At 43.8% G+C, this 16646-nt stretch overlaps 2 protein-coding genes across 3 annotated transcripts in view; both read right to left on the minus strand.

The window, feature by feature from the left end:
* The window catches only part of F5 (coagulation factor V), a 66694-nt gene extending 65513 nt beyond the window's left edge, over window positions 1-1181 (minus strand). Inside the window, exon 1 of one of the 2 annotated variants that reach the window (XM_023708637.1) lies at window positions 753-1181. In XM_023708637.1, coding sequence (XP_023564405.1) covers window positions 753-910 — 158 coding nt within the window. In that variant the 5' untranslated portion in view covers window positions 911-1181. The remainder of the gene's footprint in view (window positions 1-752) is intronic. The other variant, XM_023708638.1, reaches the window with a different exon arrangement.
* A 2371-nt stretch (window positions 1182-3552) lies between these two features.
* Selp (selectin P) overlaps window positions 3553-16646 on the minus strand; it is a 32991-nt gene continuing 19897 nt past the window's right edge. The window contains exons 9-16 of the mRNA XM_023708639.1: window positions 15144-15329; window positions 11965-12150; window positions 10878-11087; window positions 9718-9903; window positions 8781-8900; window positions 6478-6508; window positions 4993-5048; window positions 3553-4349 (exon numbers count right to left, since the gene is read on the minus strand). Of these exons, the coding sequence (XP_023564407.1) occupies window positions 4994-5048; window positions 6478-6508; window positions 8781-8900; window positions 9718-9903; window positions 10878-11087; window positions 11965-12150; window positions 15144-15329 (974 nt within the window). The 3' untranslated portion in view covers window positions 3553-4349; window position 4993. The remainder of the gene's footprint in view (window positions 4350-4992; window positions 5049-6477; window positions 6509-8780; window positions 8901-9717; window positions 9904-10877; window positions 11088-11964; window positions 12151-15143; window positions 15330-16646) is intronic.

Genomic DNA, 16646 nt, shown 5'->3' on the forward strand with positions numbered 1-16646 from the left:
ACAGTATAAGAAGTAAAGCCATGCTGCTATGTTGAGCTGTAGGGGACTCAGGTCAACAATTTCTGACATTGCCAGTCAAGTGGAAGACCCAATACTATTATGGACTACTGGACTGTTTTAGAATATTTTGCTGAGTTTACACACCTATAATATTCAAATAACGGAACTAAATAAAAAAGGGGATACAGATACATTTTGTATCTGTGTATTCAAAGCGGTTAGGATAGATATATAGTTACATTCTCTTAATGAATAGAGGGATCTGTTCTAATGGTGTTTGTAAATAGGATATCATGTACGCATCTTGTACAGCAATTAACCACTAGGAAGAAATGTATGCAATGTGTTAACTATTGAAACTGGCCTACCGATTTGGTTTGAAACTGTCTCATTGCTATTTGTTTCTCAATAAAATTAGGGGAAAAAAGTAAAGAGAAAAACAACATGGAATTTCAAAACATGGAAATTAACGGTTCTTACATTGCATGTTGGAAGTAGTTGCTCAGTTTGCAACATACAGGCATTCAAGGTTGATCAAATAATATAAGCACCAACTGTTCCTTTCAATGAACTAATAGAAATTAGTAGTACAATTATCTTAGCTCTCTTGTGCATATCTCTGTTTTTCACTCCTTCCCTCTTTTCTCCTATCCCTCACAGTCAATCTCAAACAGTCTACTAGTGGGTCTGCAGTCTGTCTAGGTGCAGCTGTAAAGGGGCGCCTTCTCTACCCCCACCCCGAATCCTGTTACCTGGGGTCTGAGGGCTCGGGGCGGTAGGTCCAGGTGACGCTCTGCGCGGCCACGTAGAACTGCCGGAGTACCCCCGCCGGGCCCGCTTGGACGCCCCAGCCCGCCAGGCTGGCGCCCAGGGCCAGCAGCACCCAGAGGTGCGCGCGGCCCGCAGACATGATTCTCGGCGCGGGTGCCAGGCGTCTGCGCCCAGGCCTCCTTCCTCCTGCCCTTGGGGCTGGTTCCCGCCGGAATCAGGGTCACTGCCCCAGGGCAAGAGGTATTGATTAGGCCGGCAGGCGGGACAGTGTCCCCGCTGGACCCTCCCAGGGGGCAGTGCCCGGCTCCCTCCCCGCGTCTGCGCTGCCTGCTGCCGAAGGCGCCGGGCGGAGATCCGACCCTCGCATTTCCCGCGCGGAAGAGCCGGCGCCCTCGAGCTCCGCGGGAGTCCGTGCCCTGTTTGTAGGCGCGGAAACCGCGGTGCTCTCGGGCCACCGACAGGGCCCTGAGTCACTTTACCAAGGCACAGTTCTGGGCAAGGACTTGTCACCCTTGTCACGGGGTGGGGTGGGGACAGCATGGGGTTGGCTGGGCTCCTCAGTGGTCCAGAATTCAATTCTACTTATTCCCTGTGTGGGGCGGGGCAAGCCACTCTGCCTCTCTGGAGTGGAGTTCCTCGTTCTCCTTTTTCTCCTCCTTTTTTTCTTTTAATGTCTTTCTTCCATATTTTAGGAAAAGACTGACTCCTTGACAAAGCAACTAACTATTGGTTTGAGCTTTTTATTTTGGTACCAGGAATGGAACACAGGGCCTCGCGCTTACCAGGCAGGCACTATGCCTCCGAGCTCCAATTCCTTCCCCAATTTTTATTTTACTTTATTTTTATTTTATTTATTTATTTATTTATTTTTTTGGCGGAACCGGGGATTGAACTCTGGTCCTTGCGCTTGCCAGGGAAGCGCTTATTCCACTAAGCCATCTCCCCGGCCCCCCAATTTTTAAATTTAAGTTTATTTTATTTTATTAGTACATGCTTGCAGTACCTGATGTTTACATAATGTGTGTGGATGGATACATGTAGGTAACACGTTTAAATTTTCCATCCCCCGTCCCTCCCCTCCCTCCCCTTCCACTCCCTTCATCTCTTGATTCTCTTCCCATTTGAGAAAGCTCTATTTTCCTATTAGCCATCTTTTCTTTCGCTCTTGATTTATATTTTAGACTTCTCATGTAAGAGACACCACCTGGTATTTAAACTTGTCTGATTTATTTTACTACTTTATGGTCTCAAGGTGCATCCACTTTCCTATAAATGACCCAAGTTTCTTTTCCTTTATGGCAGAAGGCAGAGTGGTATTCCGAGGTGTGCGAATGCCACGTCCTGTTTATCTGTTCCTCTGTTGACAGGCACACTGGCTGCTCCCAAGGTGTAGCTAGTTTCTAGTTGTGCTGCTGGGAACATGGATGCGTGCAACACGGTGTGTGATCTCTTTAAGTAGAGTGCAGTTTTGACATCTGCAAACAAATGGGAGGAGATTAATCTTTCCTGATAGGCTTACTGGGAGGACAAAAGGAGCCTACTAACAGGATTCCTAGCACTTATAGAGCGCACAGTGTGGGTTTATTTCTGATACACTTCCTGCCCTCAGGGATTCTGATGCTTCAGGAAGGAGCTTACCGTCTGGTCCTGCCTTGAATTTTATTTTCCCGTGCGTAGAGGATCTGAGAAGTGTGCTGTCTGAAACATCAGGATGGCCTGAGGTTCTGCCTGAGCTTTATGGCACCAGCACACTCAGCAAGTGGTCTCCGGGTGAAAACTCGGGCAGTGACGTCAGGCTCCTGGGCACGGTACTCCCTGCTCTGTCTGTCTGCTCATTTGCTGATAGCATTCGACATAGAGGGCCCATTCTCTCTCTCTTTCTTTGCACAGTTTTTAAATCTGCTATCTTACCCCTCTTCCTGATTTTAGACACAATTTTGACTTTTCCATTTTGCATTTTCCAGTACTACTATTCAAATTATAATTACCAGTTAGCTTCTATTCAAATTATAATTACCATGTAACTTTTTGTGGGGAGGTGCTAGGATTGAGCCCAGGGCCCTTGCACTGAACTGCATCCCCAATCCATTGTTTTCTTTTTTATTCTATTGTATTCTACTTTGTTTTTTCTATTCTATTCTATTCTATTCTATTCTATTCTATTCGGAGACAGTCTTGCTAAATTGCACAAGCTAGACTTGATTTTGGGACCCCCTTGCCTTACCTCCCAGAGTGTTGGGATTACAGGGTGCACCACTACATTCAGCTACCCTTTATCATTTTATGTAGGTACTTATTGAATCCCCCAACTAGAGTATAAGCTATTTAAGGAAAGAACAAGACCTTATAGTTAGTTGTACAGCTACAAAAGCAGTGGTTCCCAAAGGTGTTAGACCATCAGAATTCCCTAGGAGCTTCTCTAAGTGCAGATTCTGACTTGAGGGACGTGGTTGAGAACCACTGTTATATAATACCTAGCCTCATGACTGACACACAAGGATTGACATCAAGGATGCTATTGGTAGTATCTCTGGGAAACTTTTGGTAAGTATCTTGTCCCTAAGTCCCAATATTGCTACCAAAATTCTGACACAATCCCTGTAGCCCTTTAACCCTTTTAGTATTTACATTCGTATTTGCTGTGTGTATTCAGTCTACCAGACATAGTCATCGGATCACATTTCCTTGCAACAAGACAATGTATTGTTTGGATCTCTAATATGTGCATTAATTTCAGGTAAGCACTGTATAATTTTGTGACATATTTATTAAACATGTGATTTAAATAACCAGTAAAACACATCCATTCTCTGTAAAACATTAAGATGAAGGTTTTTTCTACTTCTCTGATTTTCTCACGTTGATGGTAAACAACGTGATATACACAGCTCATATAGCACAGAACATAAATAGAGGAATATGGTATGTGGCAGGGGAGTCTTTCATTGTAGGTTTGAATATTGATCTTTGGGTTCTTCAGTGGAGGGAAGGTTCCACGATAACGTGGTTCCTTTTTTTCCGTACCCTCTGGCGCCATCCAGAGGCTTTTCTAGAAATTTCAGCAGCATTTCAAGGACCCACAGATGCAGCAACCGCTGGGAAATCCTGGAGATCCTAAAGGAATTCTCTTGTTAAACACGCTTCTGCCTTCCAACAGCATAGAAGATGCCTACTTTCAACCCCAGAGTTATGCGACAGCTCCCTTTCATTCCTGCACCGTCTGGTCTCCTAGTGAATCAGATGCTCCAGTCTCTTTGACTAACTCGTACTTCCGGAACAGCCAGGTACAAGTTCACAGACCACAGTCAAAACATCTGCTCCTGGCTTCTGTGGCTTGTGTCTTAGGAAGAGGGGGGGAGGATCAGGAAGAAGGTGGGTGGAGAGGCGAGAATGTGGCACAGTCCTGCTGCGCTCTGGTCCAGAGCAAATCTAAAGGAGTGTCCTTGTCCTTTATCCACACCGTGTACAGAAGCCTGTAACAGATGTGCTACAGATGAGGTCAAGTGTAACAGGAAGTTTTGTGTTCCTTAGCAGGATCCTGAGAGTCTGGAGGAGGCCACCAGGAAAAAGGTATGTCTCTGAAAGTAAAACCAAAGAAATGAAAGTAAGAATCATTTCCTTAAAAAAAATGAAACAAAGCAAGAAGTCTTCATCACATCTATCGCGTGAAGCTCAAAATGAGCTCTTCCCAGATTCCAGATTTTCTGCCATCTGAGCTACTTTTCTTAGGAAATTCAGTATTTGAGATAAGGCTGGCATCAGATTATCTTTGTTTCCCCAGCAGGTGGCATTAGGGATAGTAAGGCAGCACCATGCTGGCAACACCAGATAGCGGCCGAGAATGAGAATGTCACACAGCCTGGAATAAGTTAGATATTCTTTTGAATGGAGATATTTAAACAAAGTCACTATTATTCTTGTTGCCAATATAGTTTCCTTTGTGGCCTGAAAACTTAATACTTAATTAAAATTGAATACATGATTAAGTGAAAACAAGCTTTCTATCGTTCTACTTCCTTAAAAAAGCCAAGTGTGAGGGCACATGCTTTTAAGCCCAGCTCTCAGGGAGGCGAAGGCAAGAGGATCACAAGTTCCAGCCTACCCTAGGCAACTTAGCGCCTTAGTGACATTCTGTCTTGAAATAAAAAAGGGCTGGGGACATAATTCAATGTGAAGGCCCTGGATTCAATCCCCAGTATGAAAAACAAATAGGCAACTTACCTTAAGGGTTTGGGTCAAATGCAGTATTTGTGAAAACTCCGTATGTACCTAGGTGGCTGAAAAATAGAAACATGGATACTTTTTAGTCCTCAACACAATCAGACACAGAGATATTCTATCAGTATCTAAACAATGGCAGTACTGTCCCCCCTGACTTTTTTCTGCCGATGTACTGTGAGCAGGGGCCAAGTCTACTGGTTGTTCAAATAGGCACAGGAGCTAAAAGAACTGTCCTGCAGCCCATGTCACTTTGCAACATCTGTTCAATATGCACATGGGCAAAACTCACTGAGCCTAGCACTGACCTGCTCTACATATAATTAAGTGGCTTTGGCATCTTTTACATGAAATTGCTACATGCATCAAGAGAAGATTATAACAAGCCTTACAAACCTTTGCCAAAGTTGTACTGCTCTGAAAAAACAAAGCTGTTGTTGGCTATGCCTGCAACGCTGCTCGTGTCACTAATATAGCATCCTCGCAGGCTGCCTAACGGGCTGCTGCTTCATTGCAGTTCTGCTGGGGAAGCCCTGCAAGCTCCTACCAACCCCACAGCAGCTGCTAGCATAATGCGGAACTTTTAGCACTTTGTTTCTCTTACAAATCACTTTCATTGATTTTTTAAAAATTTTTAAAATTTATTTATTTATTTGGTACAGAGTCTCAGTATGCAGCTCAGACTCATAGTGATCCTCCTGTCTCAGCCTCCCCAGTGCTGGGATTACAGGTGTGTGCCACCATGCCCAGTTTTAGTAGCCACCACAGTGAACCTGGGGTTCCTGGGCCAGCACAGCATGTGGTACTGGGGATCAAACCCGGGTCCTTGTGTTTGCCCGGCAGGCGCTTAGACTGCTGAGCTATCTCCCCAGCCATCCTTGACATTTTAATTAGGGCATTTTTTGATCTTTACGTTTAGTGTATTTGGAATATATCATCTGCATATACTTCAGGATAGGAAAATGGCATGGAAAATATTTATTGTAAAAAGAAGGCAGCCATTATATATTATGGTTTATATCTGGTTATCTCCCCCAAAGCCCTACATGCTCCTAGATAAGGCTTTGGAGGGTGACTGGGTCAGGCGTGTGTTGTACTGGATTAGTCCTCAGATTTGCTTAGCATAGTTCTGGGTGTGGGTGATGTGTTTCGAAAAGGGAAGACTGACCCTGGTGTGAATGCACAAACCAATAGGCTTGCAGCCTGGATGGAATGAAAAGTGAACCAAGGAGCGTTTCCCTGCTTCCCGGGTAGCGTGCCACGATCCGCTTCTCCTTGCTCATGCCCCTCTGCCATGCCCCCCTGCCTTCAAGCCAGGGTTAAACCTCTACAAACTGTGATCTAAAATAAACCTTTCCTCCTTTAACTTGTGGGCGTCGTGTATTTTGTCCCAGCAATGAGACAGTGACTAAGACACTGCATGACCATCTTGCTCTAGTGGATGAAAACTAGCAAAATGTTCCCAATTACGGAACATTTCTATCTTACCTGTGAGGGCTCAGTGGACATTTTCCATCATCTGAAATAAGAGAGAAAATAGGAATGATTGGTTTAAAGAGAAAACAAATTATATGAAGGGAAAGAATCAGTAGTAGTAGATATTATTGGGGAAAGTCAGTAGACCAATTTTTAAACAGGTTTATTCCATGAAAGCATTGGAAACCATGTTTCCCTGAAAGGCAAGGCTTATTTTAGACTCAATGAAATATTTTACAGTATTTATCTCTAGTGTCCTCTCACTTCCTTCCTCTTGCTTTTCAATACAATCCTCACTCCGCTGAGACCTACAGCTCCTACGTCCTAGACGGCCCTGTGGCTGTGTGATTTGTGGCATTCTCACTGTCTGGGCCTCCTCATTCCCTTGGCTCCAGAGAGGCAAGCTGATCACGCAAACAAATCTAAACCAACAGGGCAGTTCGGATTTTCCTTCGCTCTCCTATATGTGAGCAGGCATTTCCTATCATAATCCAAGCAGGATTCTCACAGTCGTATTTTCACACATGGCTTTAATATTTATCTATTATTTGGCCACAGAAAATTGGAGAGTCTGAAAATCAAGTGGGATAAGACCAGGAAAACTCTCCCATCCCTAGGAAATGAATTTATCATTAGAGGTATCAGAGTCCATTTCCAACTTAGAAATGTTTAGCAGAAGGGAAAACTCTGAGGAGACAAGACTATAAAATGCAAGTTTGTGTCCTTCCAGGGCTAGATTGTAAGATGAGAGAGAGACAGAGACAGAGACAGAGACAGAGACAGAGACAGAGACAGAGACAGAGAGACATGAGATGGAGCAGCAGGGAGAGAAGGAGGAGGGAGGAGGAGGCAAAGAGGGAGAGAGGAAGAAGGAAGGAGAGGGCAGGAGGGAAAGTGTGACAGGAGGGATTGGTGTGATTCCTACATGATTTGGGAGGTTAGGGTTCAGGTTCTAGGAACTCTTCCTCCTCCTGGGTTTGGTTCAGTAAACAAAAATTTTGCATAGAGGCATATTTTGCAGATCTTGAGTGGAGAGTGAGAAGGGGATGGAAGATGCATCCCTGAGGCCAGGCAGCAAGAACGGCTGCTGTAACTCTTGAGTCCGGTGAGGATTCTAACTGCCACACCTAGGGACCAGGGCTTGAGCATCCATTGCACACTGATGCCCTCATTACTTTTTTCTTTTATGGTTATTAGTACATATCTGCAGAATGTAATGATCATGTTCACTGTGAGAAGTCGCTACGTGCACATGACACACTTTAGTTCTTGTTACTTCTCCTCCCCCTGGTTAATTTTTAGGAGTAGTGATAAAAAAGAGTCATATTTTCTCATAGACAAGTTTATGAAATTATGGACCAGCTAGCTGTCACAGCAGGTTGAGAAAGGGTACCTTAAACCGTGAGAGGTGAGTGGGTCCCTTCTTTTATTTCTACACAAAAGATCTTTTTTTTCTGATGAACAGTTTCCCTTACAGAGGGTCCTATCAATGTAGTCACTTCCCTGATCAAATCCTGCATCAACTACACAAGGGTGCAGAAGAAAGTGGGGATGTACAAGCTGAGCATGCCAGATCTCTACCAGCAGCTCCTTGCAGCTCTCGCTTCATCACCTGCCTCCTCCCTCAGCCCCTTTGAACTCAGATGGACTGGACTGTCGCAATATTCTCCAGGACATTGCACTCTTTCATGACTTGTCGCATGCTGTTTTCTCTACTGGAACTCTATTTCCCTTTTCCTCCATTGGCCAAATCCCTCTCATTCTTCAAAGCTAAGCTTGAGCAAAACATTCTGACCTAACAGTCTAGTTTAGTCATCCTATTCTGTGTTCTGGGAATAACTGAGTCACATTTTTGTCATCACACACTTACTTACCCCTCTTTAGTGTATGCAAAATTTAACTTGTCTGTCTCCTCTACCTTGATGGTGGGAACTATCCCAATTGGTCCCTTTGTCTATCAGAGTAATCTATCAATGGCTGGTGTTTGAACGAATGAATGAGGGGAGAAAACATCTCCTTAGTTAGTTTTGGGGATTCTGGAGGACCCCCAAATGCTGACCTGTAAAATTGCCTCACCAGAATTTTTTATACCTAAATTTAAAACATTCAGATTAGTAGACCCATTCCAGATCTCACTGTAGAATTGTCTGTAGTTTTATGAATGTCCCAGGAGGTTCTGATAAGACAGTCAGTCCTCTAGATCATTTGCCTTGTTTGCTTTCTAGAAAGTGTTTACAAACCTGAACTACTGAAGTTGTGGCTTTGTCACCCCATCCCAAATCACATTTAAAAAAAAGAAGAGGAAGACTATTTACCTTTTTTTCTGAGACGCTTTCTTAGCAGAGCCAGAAGGGTCCCACCCATGGCCAGACCTGTGGTGGAAGCCACTGCTCCACCAGCGTAAGTCAGAGCTTCCTGGATAGTCAAGGCCTCCTCTGCAAAAGAAACACACATAAGTCAGGGATAAGAAGTGTCTGTGCAGAAGACCAGTCATTTCTAGAAGGGTCCAAAGAACTCTGAGGCTAGAGGTCAAGTGGGCTTGTTAAAGGTCTTGCACATGCTGATCAATTGGCAGGAAAAAGAATCTGGAAACCAGACATCCATGGCACCAGTGTAGAGCTCAGGGCCTGCATGTATCTCTACAGCCTCAGTAGTAAATATAATTTCTGAATGGGTCAGGGTAAGGACCCAATAAAGGAATTAATTTGTAAGCACAAAAAAAATCCACATATGGGAGTTTGAGGAAATAAAGCATGGGTAAATCTTTTGGCAATCAACAATTGAGATACTCAAGAGAAAGCAGTCATAACAAACTTCAAGGAATAAAATGGGGAGGAGATGGGGGCTGAAATAAAGCTTGCAAACAGCACAAGGAAAATCTGTAACATTTTAGAGGAAAGGTTGTACACAGGAGTCTTCTGAGATAATGAGTTAAGTATTTTCAACAAAAAATCTCAGTTTCACGCGTTTTGAAACTTCAAGATATGTTAAACAGAGAAGATGAAGAAGTGAGAAGGTCATGCATACATCTGAGCACTACAAGGAGTGGCGTTTGTCTGCATAGTCACTGAATTGAACTCCGACTGCTCTGTATAAAGCAAGGAGATTGTATCTGACTCATTGTGAAACATTCATTAATTAAGCGGAAACCCAGCGGTGGAAAGGAAGATCACTGTGAGAAATATTCAGAGATGAGACACTGATTTTGTGTTTCTCATACTGAGGTGGCTTCCTAAGACGTGAAGCATGTACCTTGGCAGGTAGGCGTGGTGGCTGACCAGCGGCCGTTGTCCTGGCACGTCGCTCTTGCAGAGCCATTGAGTAACTGACCCTCTGGACAATGGAAGGTGCAGTCTGAGCCATAGTGGAAATTTCCCCAGGGATGGGAGCAGTTCATCACTAGTGGATTATTAAGGTGCAGTTCAGGGCATTTGATGGCTGCAGGAATAAAAAGTACAGGAGAAACAGATAAGTAGAATGAAGGTAAATGAGATTGGGGTTCTATTTGTTACCTATTGCCAGTAGCTAACAGAGAATATAAGTTCAGAAAGTAAATCAGCCACTTGCAGTAGTCACATCAGCTTCTCTAATATCACACCTGTGAAAGTAGCCACTCAAAGAGTGTTGGTCAAAGAATAGGTGGATGCGAGGTAGCATCCAATAAATATTTGCTAATGGTTTGATCTTGCCTCCAAAACACTACTTACAATTACTATCCTGTCTCTCAAGACTACCATTCTTCTAAGTATTATTATTTGTACCTTGGTGATTAACTGGCATGGCAGCATATAGTGCTCAAGTATTTCATAAGCATTTAGTGTTCATCTGGACACTGGCAGTTTGAGAGAATTAGAGAACATTTCTCTTTTTCAGTTAGCCTCATGGTAAGGAGGATGGGAGGACTTAGCCTTATGGCCAGGACAGTACATTATAGCATGATTAGGAAATTATATTGAATTTGAGTAAATATTGTTGAGCAGTATTGACATTTGTAAAGCTCTGAATATGCTTTTGGGGGGATGTGAAGTAAAAAGAGACATGGGGCTCCATGCTCCAGGTGTAGGGGACAGGTCTCAAGCGACATTAGAAGGTTTAGCTATTTAGCTACTAATTATTAGAAAGTGCACTGTTTTTACTGTCACCCAATTCAAATATTACAGCTTCACAGTTCATGCTGTTTATTTCACATTCACCATACTTATAGTTCTAACACACTTTAGACATTTGTGTTAGTTTTCTCCTTTAGGTCTGGAGGGAGCACAGGTGATGGGCCTGCTGCTCACTGCTTGTGGCTGGCATCAGTGGAGTTTCGTGGAGGATGTTATACTTGTCACGGTTGTTGGGCTGGGTGGGATTCAACAGGCAGATACAGCATGAGACTGAATGCATCAGAACTGCTGCGCTGAGCTTACCTTTGCATTCCGGCACCACTGACGTCCATTGTCCTGAAGGCCTGCATCTCAGAGCATTGCTCCCTATGAGTGTGAAGCCAGCTCTGCATCCAAAGTAACAAGTGGTATTGAAACCAAAGGCTCCTGGGTGATGCCTGCAGGACATTGTCCCCTGCCCAGGGGTGGCAAGGGCTGGGCATCGCACCACAGGAGCGGGAGCCGATCGTACAGCTAGGGCAAGAAAATGTTTCAATTAGAGAACACCCAATTAAAAGAATTGTGTCCAAGTTAGTGACTAATACATAGTAACTGCCTCTGCTCCTCTTCTTTCTAATAAGGGACATGCTAGCAATAAGAAAGTTATGAAAAACTATTATCTATTTATTTTGGATATAGAAAACCAGATGAGGAGAAGTATTTAAAAATGTCCCTGAAGTGACCACAAGAAGAAATAGGTCTGGGGCTGGGGAGATGGCTCAGTAGAATAAGCACTTCCCTGGCAAGCGCAAGGGACTGAGTTCAATCCCCAGTTCTGCAAAAAAAGAAAAAAGAAGAAGAAACAGGTCAATATTACCAGTTCTTTTTAAGAAGCAGCAGAGAAGTTGGTGCAGAAACACAGCAATTCGGTAAAACATCAAATTTACAAAGGCTAATCATGTATCTTCCCCTGCTACTTTGGAAGGGGATACTTTGCTCTGGTCAAAGGTCAACATGAAAGGTGAAATGTGAATGATGCCACTGGCTTTGTCACTAATTTGACATGTGGCAGGAACATAATAGCAGATTCCTTTGTGACACTGTTGAAAAATTAGACCCTGGGATTCTCTGACCAACAATGTAATGGAAAGCATTCAATTTTCACAATAAAGCTAAGCAAAATAGGTTAAAGAAATGAAACAAGTTTTACATAAAAATTAGTCACTTATTTACAAACATAAACCATCCTGTCATTCCTTAGAAAACTTCTTAGCCCACAGGCTGTATTTGTTATGCCAGAATGGTGTTATAAATATGTACCTGTCATATACAAGAGCTATGTAAATGATTTTTGTCTTTGCAGAAAAAAATTTCAATGAGTAGGACAGGCCCAGTGAACACCACTGATTACCTTTACAAGTCGGCAGAGGCACTGACCAGCTTCCAGAAGCTGTGCATTCTGCATTGTTGGAGCCCTCAAGCTTGAAGCCCTTGTCACAGGAGAAATGGCAGCTGGAGCCGACACTGAAGTCTTCATTCACATGAGAACAATCCAGCGTGCCCCACTGTGGGGCAAAGAGTTCTGGGCACTTGATAGCTGCAACATCAAATTCAGAGTGTCATGATCTCCAAGTGTATTCTCAAGTTCTGTGATTCACAAAGTTCATTCACTCACATATTTGATAAATATTTACAAAAGGGTCATGGGTATAGCACAGTGGCACAGCAACCCCCTGGCAGCTGCAAGGCCCTGAATTCAATTCTTGGTATCAAATAAATTATTGAAAATCTGTTGTACTTCCAGAGTTCTGCTAAATATCTGGCATTTACTACAGAGGAAGGGATGGTAGATTTGCAAAGAGGAGAGCATACAGGGATCATCAAGAAAGGAAGTTGAGGATTTAAGCAGCCATACTCTAGATTCACAGCTCCACCCTCTTTTGGCCTACGTGCACTGCTTCAGAGACTTTCTGGCCTTGTACAGCTCTACTGTGTTATCTGAGTGGCTACAGTCTAGAATGTCATGTCTGTCTTTCCTCCAGCCTGACACCACTTCCCCTAAGATCTCCAGCCTTCTCTTAATTTCAATACATTAGCAACTGTAATGACCACCTTATGCCATAAATGATTTCCTCTATTTGCATCTTTAGGGTGGTTTTTCTACCACAGTTTCACAGCAAAAAAAGAGCTCAAAACTCCTGGTCAAGGTAGCTAAGCTCTGAGGAATGCCAGGTGTGTCGTTGGCTCTCACTGCCCTGTATGTCCTCTGTTTCCATTGGATCCAACTCATCAAGCCCCTCTGAAGCCAGGACTCATGCGGCCGGAGGTCTCCTCTGCACACCTCAGCATTTTGCTTGAATTTATCTGTTCCTATATAATTTTCATATCTTTTCTCTTCTGCTGGACAGAAAGCTTCTACAGCCCAAGGATCATGTGTCATGGTTGCCCATAATTCCCACTGCAGGATCTCCGTAGGGGGTGGGGAGATTCAATAACCAAATGCCAGGTAGATGAATATATCAATTTTTAATTTAGCCACCCCAGTTCTTCCTCAAAATTGTTTCATATATGATTGCTGAGAGTGATGCTTGGGGTAAAAAAAATCCGGGGACTCAGATATACGGGGAAAAGAGAACAGGAGTGTGCCAAATTCTAGAGCTTAAATTTGGAAAATGAAGTAGGAACACAGGCAAAATAACAACTTAGATCTCAAAATCAGAATAAAGGTCGGCAGTTCTGAGAGTCATCTTTGGTTACAGGCATCATCCATGGTCAAGATCAGCCCTGGAAGGGCTGGGATGGCTGGGCCCACAGAGGAGAGGCAAATGCCAGTTCTTGTGGGGGAAAAGAGGGTTGGACAGAAGTGAAAGCAAATTGGGGCTTCAGAGATTACAGATATAGCAACCATAGTGTTTGCATAGATGACTTAACACTGACAGGAGATATTTTTAGAGAGTTTTGATTCTTTGACCTTAACACACAATATCAGGGAATGGAGTCCCTGAAAAACATCATTGGAATGAGTCATTAGAGAGAAAAGAGAATGAATGAACAAAGAAAAAGCACAGCCTCGATGTTCCTTGATGTTTCCAGGGTGGCTTGTGAGATTTCACAGCAGGTGTATGTGTTCCACACCGTTTCCCCTACAGTATTCTTCAGGAGGGAGGAGGCCTCAGAGATGATCCTGCCCACCCCTCTGGGTTTTTTTTTTTTTTTCTCTTTTTTTTTTTTTTTTTTTTTTTTTTTTTTAACAGAAAACTGAAGCTTAAGAGAGTGACAAGACCTTAATGCCATGTGAGGGGGCACCAGTCTTGGAATAGTAATCTAGTGCTTGTTGCACTAACATATTTCTACTAATATAATCTCTCATCTGATTGCCACATTACCTTTACTAAGCAGTTAAGGTTTCAACTTATGGAATGGAAAAGAGTAAATTTAAGTGACAGACCCAGGGTTTAGCAGCCTTGCCACTGGGTGGCAGTATAGTGTAAGGGTGAGGTACACCTTATACTCAGGCCTAGGTTGGAATCCTGCCCTCACAGCTTCCTAGCTATATGTCTTAGCCAGCTATTTATTCTCTCCAAAGCTCACTTTCATCTTCAGAATGGGGATAGTAGTATGCATTTTAAGGGGAAGAATGGCTGTGTGAAAATTCCCATGAACAGCTGTACTACACAAGCAATGAATATTAGCTGTTACTTCCAGTCTTGTTATTACTGGCTAAACTGAAGATTGCACTGGAAGAGCAATGATGCCTTTTGAAGCTGAAGGGGAGGTATGAGAGACTATGCATTAAGCAAGATACTGTGCTGCGTGTGCGTATGGGTAGATAAAGATGGACAAGATGCACTCTGCCTTTGAGGACTCTACGAATTCATGGTTAATAGGGCTTGTGCTTAAGGAAGTTTTAAGGGTAAACAATAAGCTTCAGTAGAACAGCTGTTTGTATGGAGCACTCTGTTCTACCTAGCTGCTGCAGAAGACATAACAAGAAGGAAGATTAGCTCCTGTCTTCAAGTGCTTTATAAACCATAGAGAAGTGGAGGGCAGAGTCAGTGTACAGTGAGTCTGCAGTTAAATCACACCTACCTTGGAAGGCTCAGTGCGTGGAACTTAGTGTTCAGCAAAGGTGGTACATTAGTGAATGAATGAATAAATGAATAAATATATGATTTAATGGTGTCACAGAAAAGGACTGTATAATAAACTAAAACTTTTAGTGAAATAATGGAGTTTTATCACTTTCACTGTGTGACTTTGGACAAGTAACCTAACTCGTCTGATCCTGTGTTTCTTCCTCCTCTATAAAGTGGAAACGATGCTGTGGTTAACATGGATTATGATGATGTAAGAGTACTTCATAAAACTGTGGTATGTTTGTCATAATGTATTACAAGATCATTCAGGAAAGGGAAGGAGGGAGGGAGAGAGAGAGAGAGAGAGAGAGAGAGAGAGAGAGAGAGAGAGAGAAACACTCCTTAGTTTATATTGCCACACTTTAGCTTAAGAACACATTCGTGGAACTCCCTGATGCTGCTCCATCCCAGTGTTGCCTGATAAACTGTAAGAAGGAACAGACCCAGAACCTACCTGTACATGTTGGGGGGGAGCCTGTCCAATGCCCAGATGGAGTACAGTCCATTCTTTCTGACCCAGATAAAGAAAATCCCTCATCACAGGTGAAGTGGCATGTGGATTTGTAGCTAGAACTCCCAAGAGGTTGGATGCAGCTCATCATTCCATTCTGAGGGCCTAGCAAGGGGGTGCAGGTAGTAGCTGCAGTAGGCGTGGTAGGGGAGAGAAGAGACCAGGTTAGAACTCAATAGCCCTTCACCAATGGTGTGTGTGTGTGTGTGTGAGAGAGAGAGAGAGAGAGAGAGAGAGAGAGAGAGAGAGAGAGAGAAGGAGGGAGAAGGACAGAGACAGACAGACAGAATACACAAGCACAGCAGTGCTGGGTTAAGGTGAATACTCCAATTTTCCAATGCGGTCTCCTGGTAGAGGTTATGCAACTACAAGACAGCAGTTAAGAGTTGATTGATACTCAGAAATGCTATGCACAGAAAACTAGGGAGGGGATTTCAGGAGGCACTTGGGGCTGCATTTGGAGAGCTAATGGTGCAGCTTCTTTTGGCCACCCTGGACAGGAGTGGAAGTGGTTGCCCCTGCTACCTCCTTCCAACACACACCTAATGACCTGGCCAGAGAACAATGACAAGGGAATGGAAACAAAATGGGGTGAATTGCTTTTCTCCTCTCCCCATCCAGATGTTGGAAGGAATCTAGGTTCATTTTGCTCTTTGCTAGCAATGCCTAGCAATGTATCTCTGCATACTATATATCTAAGCCTCAGTTGGTGAGCCTCCAAATGCTAACCAAGCCCAGCTCCCCTTAGTTTCCAAGATCAGATGTGATTGGGGAAGGTTCACAGTGGCGTTATGGCTTTTGGGGCTTTGCCTTTGCCTGGAACAGGTGAGAAGACATGGAGAGGAGAGTGAAAAAGAGAGTTGTCTGCTAACACTGTCAAGAGTATTGCAACAGCCAGGAAGTGGATTACAAACATCAAGCTCCCTTCCTGTGCAGACCACACTTGGGTATTGCACTTGATGCATACCCAGAAACAGGAGGAGAGAGATCAGTCAGAGTAAACAAAAAGTGAAAAGCAGAAGGGAAATTGGAAAGTCACAGGAAGCTGAGGTGAGTGGCAACCACATCAGTGAAATAGCCCAGGCTGGACAGTATGGAGTAAACTGTGCCCTACACAGCCAGCGCTGCTCAGAAGGGCTACCATTTCTGTGATAGCTCTCCCGGTGACTCCCAGCTCTCTTCCATGGCTGTGTGGACTTAGACACATAGCCATGCTTCACTGTGGCCAGAATGGGGTTGGGGGACAAGGTCACACCCCCATTAGTTCTCTCCAGACCCAGAACTGGGTATCTCAACTCTGGGGCTTGCCATGCTCTCTGGGCCATGAAAGACATTCTATTCTGCTGTGCTCATTTGGCCACTTGTTCATTAATTAACTCAATTATTTATTCATTTACTATGGGAGGGGAACATAACAGTGTGTGTGTGTGTGTGTGTGTGTGTGTG

Source organism: Octodon degus, unplaced genomic scaffold (genome assembly GCF_000260255.1).
Source record: "Octodon degus isolate 3935 unplaced genomic scaffold, OctDeg1.0 scaffold00423, whole genome shotgun sequence".
NCBI lineage: Eukaryota > Metazoa > Chordata > Mammalia > Rodentia > Octodontidae > Octodon > Octodon degus.